The 1,183-nt window shown below is 44.6% G+C and overlaps 1 protein-coding gene across 1 annotated transcript in view; it reads left to right on the top strand.

Moving 5' to 3' along the window:
* Nucleotides 1–727, top strand: part of efhd2 (EF-hand domain family, member D2) — a 5,229-nt gene extending 4,502 nt beyond the window's left edge. The window contains exon 4 of the mRNA XM_076045867.1: nt 131–727. Within this exon, the coding sequence (XP_075901982.1) occupies nt 131–262 (132 nt within the window). The 3' untranslated portion in view covers nt 263–727. The remainder of the gene's footprint in view (nt 1–130) is intronic.
* Nucleotides 728–1,183: the final 456 nt, after the last annotated feature.

Here is a 1,183-nt window from a genome sequence, read left to right as displayed (position 1 = left end):
AGAGTGGCTGTCGTTCTCCTCTGTGCCTCTCGCTGCTCTCCCTCCACAGCGTGAGAACTGCTGAATGCAGCTACTTCCTCCTCCTCAGCCGCTGTCGCTGCTCTGTGCTGATTGCCTTCCTTCCCGACAGGTGGAGGCCATCTCTCAGTCCAGCCGCTTCGAGGCCGAGATCCGTGAGGAGCAGGAGGCCAAGAAGAGAGAAGCCGAGGAGCAGAAGCAGCGACGTGCAGCCTTCATGGAGAGGAGGGCCGCGTTCAACTGACTGACAGCCACCTCCTCAACTCCGGCCCCCTCGTTTGTTGCACTAATTCTGCCAGTTTGTCAGTCTGTGTGTTTTAATGTTACTTGCATGTCACACGAGAAAGAATATAGTTATTAATTAAAAACCAAACCTAATCCACCGGTCCCTAACGGCACCTGAAAGCTATTTTTCATGTGTGTTTAGTCATTTTAAAATTCACAGATTTAGTTTTCTGAATATTTTATTATTCACATTAAGACAAAACGTAGACGTGCTGTGAGGTTGAGATTGGTGTCTAAAGAATACTAAACTGTGTGTGTGTGTGTGTGTGTGTGTGTGTGTGTGTGTGTGTGTGTGTGTGTGTGTGTGTGTGTGTGTGTGTGTGTGTGTGTGTGTGTGTGTGTGTGTGTGTGTGTGTGTGTGTGTGAGAGAGAGAGAGATTCAACACAAGGTAAATCAGATAAAAGCAGAAGTTTAAAAAAATAAGTGCATCAAATTGGATGCGGCAGTGCACAGCTTGGTTCTGTTTGCTTCCCCTTCCACATCCCTGTGGTGGTTTTATTTTTGTACGACAGTGTTGTCTGGTTGTTTCCTAAAAGGTAGTAGATACTGTATTTGTTGCATGTAACTGAGACTACTTTGTCACGTAGAGATAAATCTGTCATTGCCATCAGTTGGCTTTTCTTCTAGCAGTAAAGCGGTGTAGTGTTACTCAGTGCTGTTCCCCCTCCGGCCTCCTCTGCTTTGAACAGAGTGAGCTGGCCACTGTTGTCCAAGGGAAGAATAACGTGCTGAAACTTCTGCTACTGAGTTGTTGGTCTCCTGTCTCGTTCTCACCACAATCACTAAAGGTCCCTTAATATGCAAAAATCATTTTATTTTATGAATGTTTTCTAAAAAAATAAATAAATCTATATTTGTGTCTAAATTGTTAATGAAGTG

The sequence above is a fragment of the Nelusetta ayraudi genome, unplaced genomic scaffold, assembly GCF_046127955.1.
Source record: "Nelusetta ayraudi isolate G7.1 ecotype Tasmania unplaced genomic scaffold, CSIRO-AGI_Nayr_v1 ptg000088l, whole genome shotgun sequence".
Classification (NCBI taxonomy): domain Eukaryota; kingdom Metazoa; phylum Chordata; class Actinopteri; order Tetraodontiformes; family Monacanthidae; genus Nelusetta; species Nelusetta ayraudi.
This window is presented reverse-complemented; position numbering and strand designations above follow the sequence as displayed.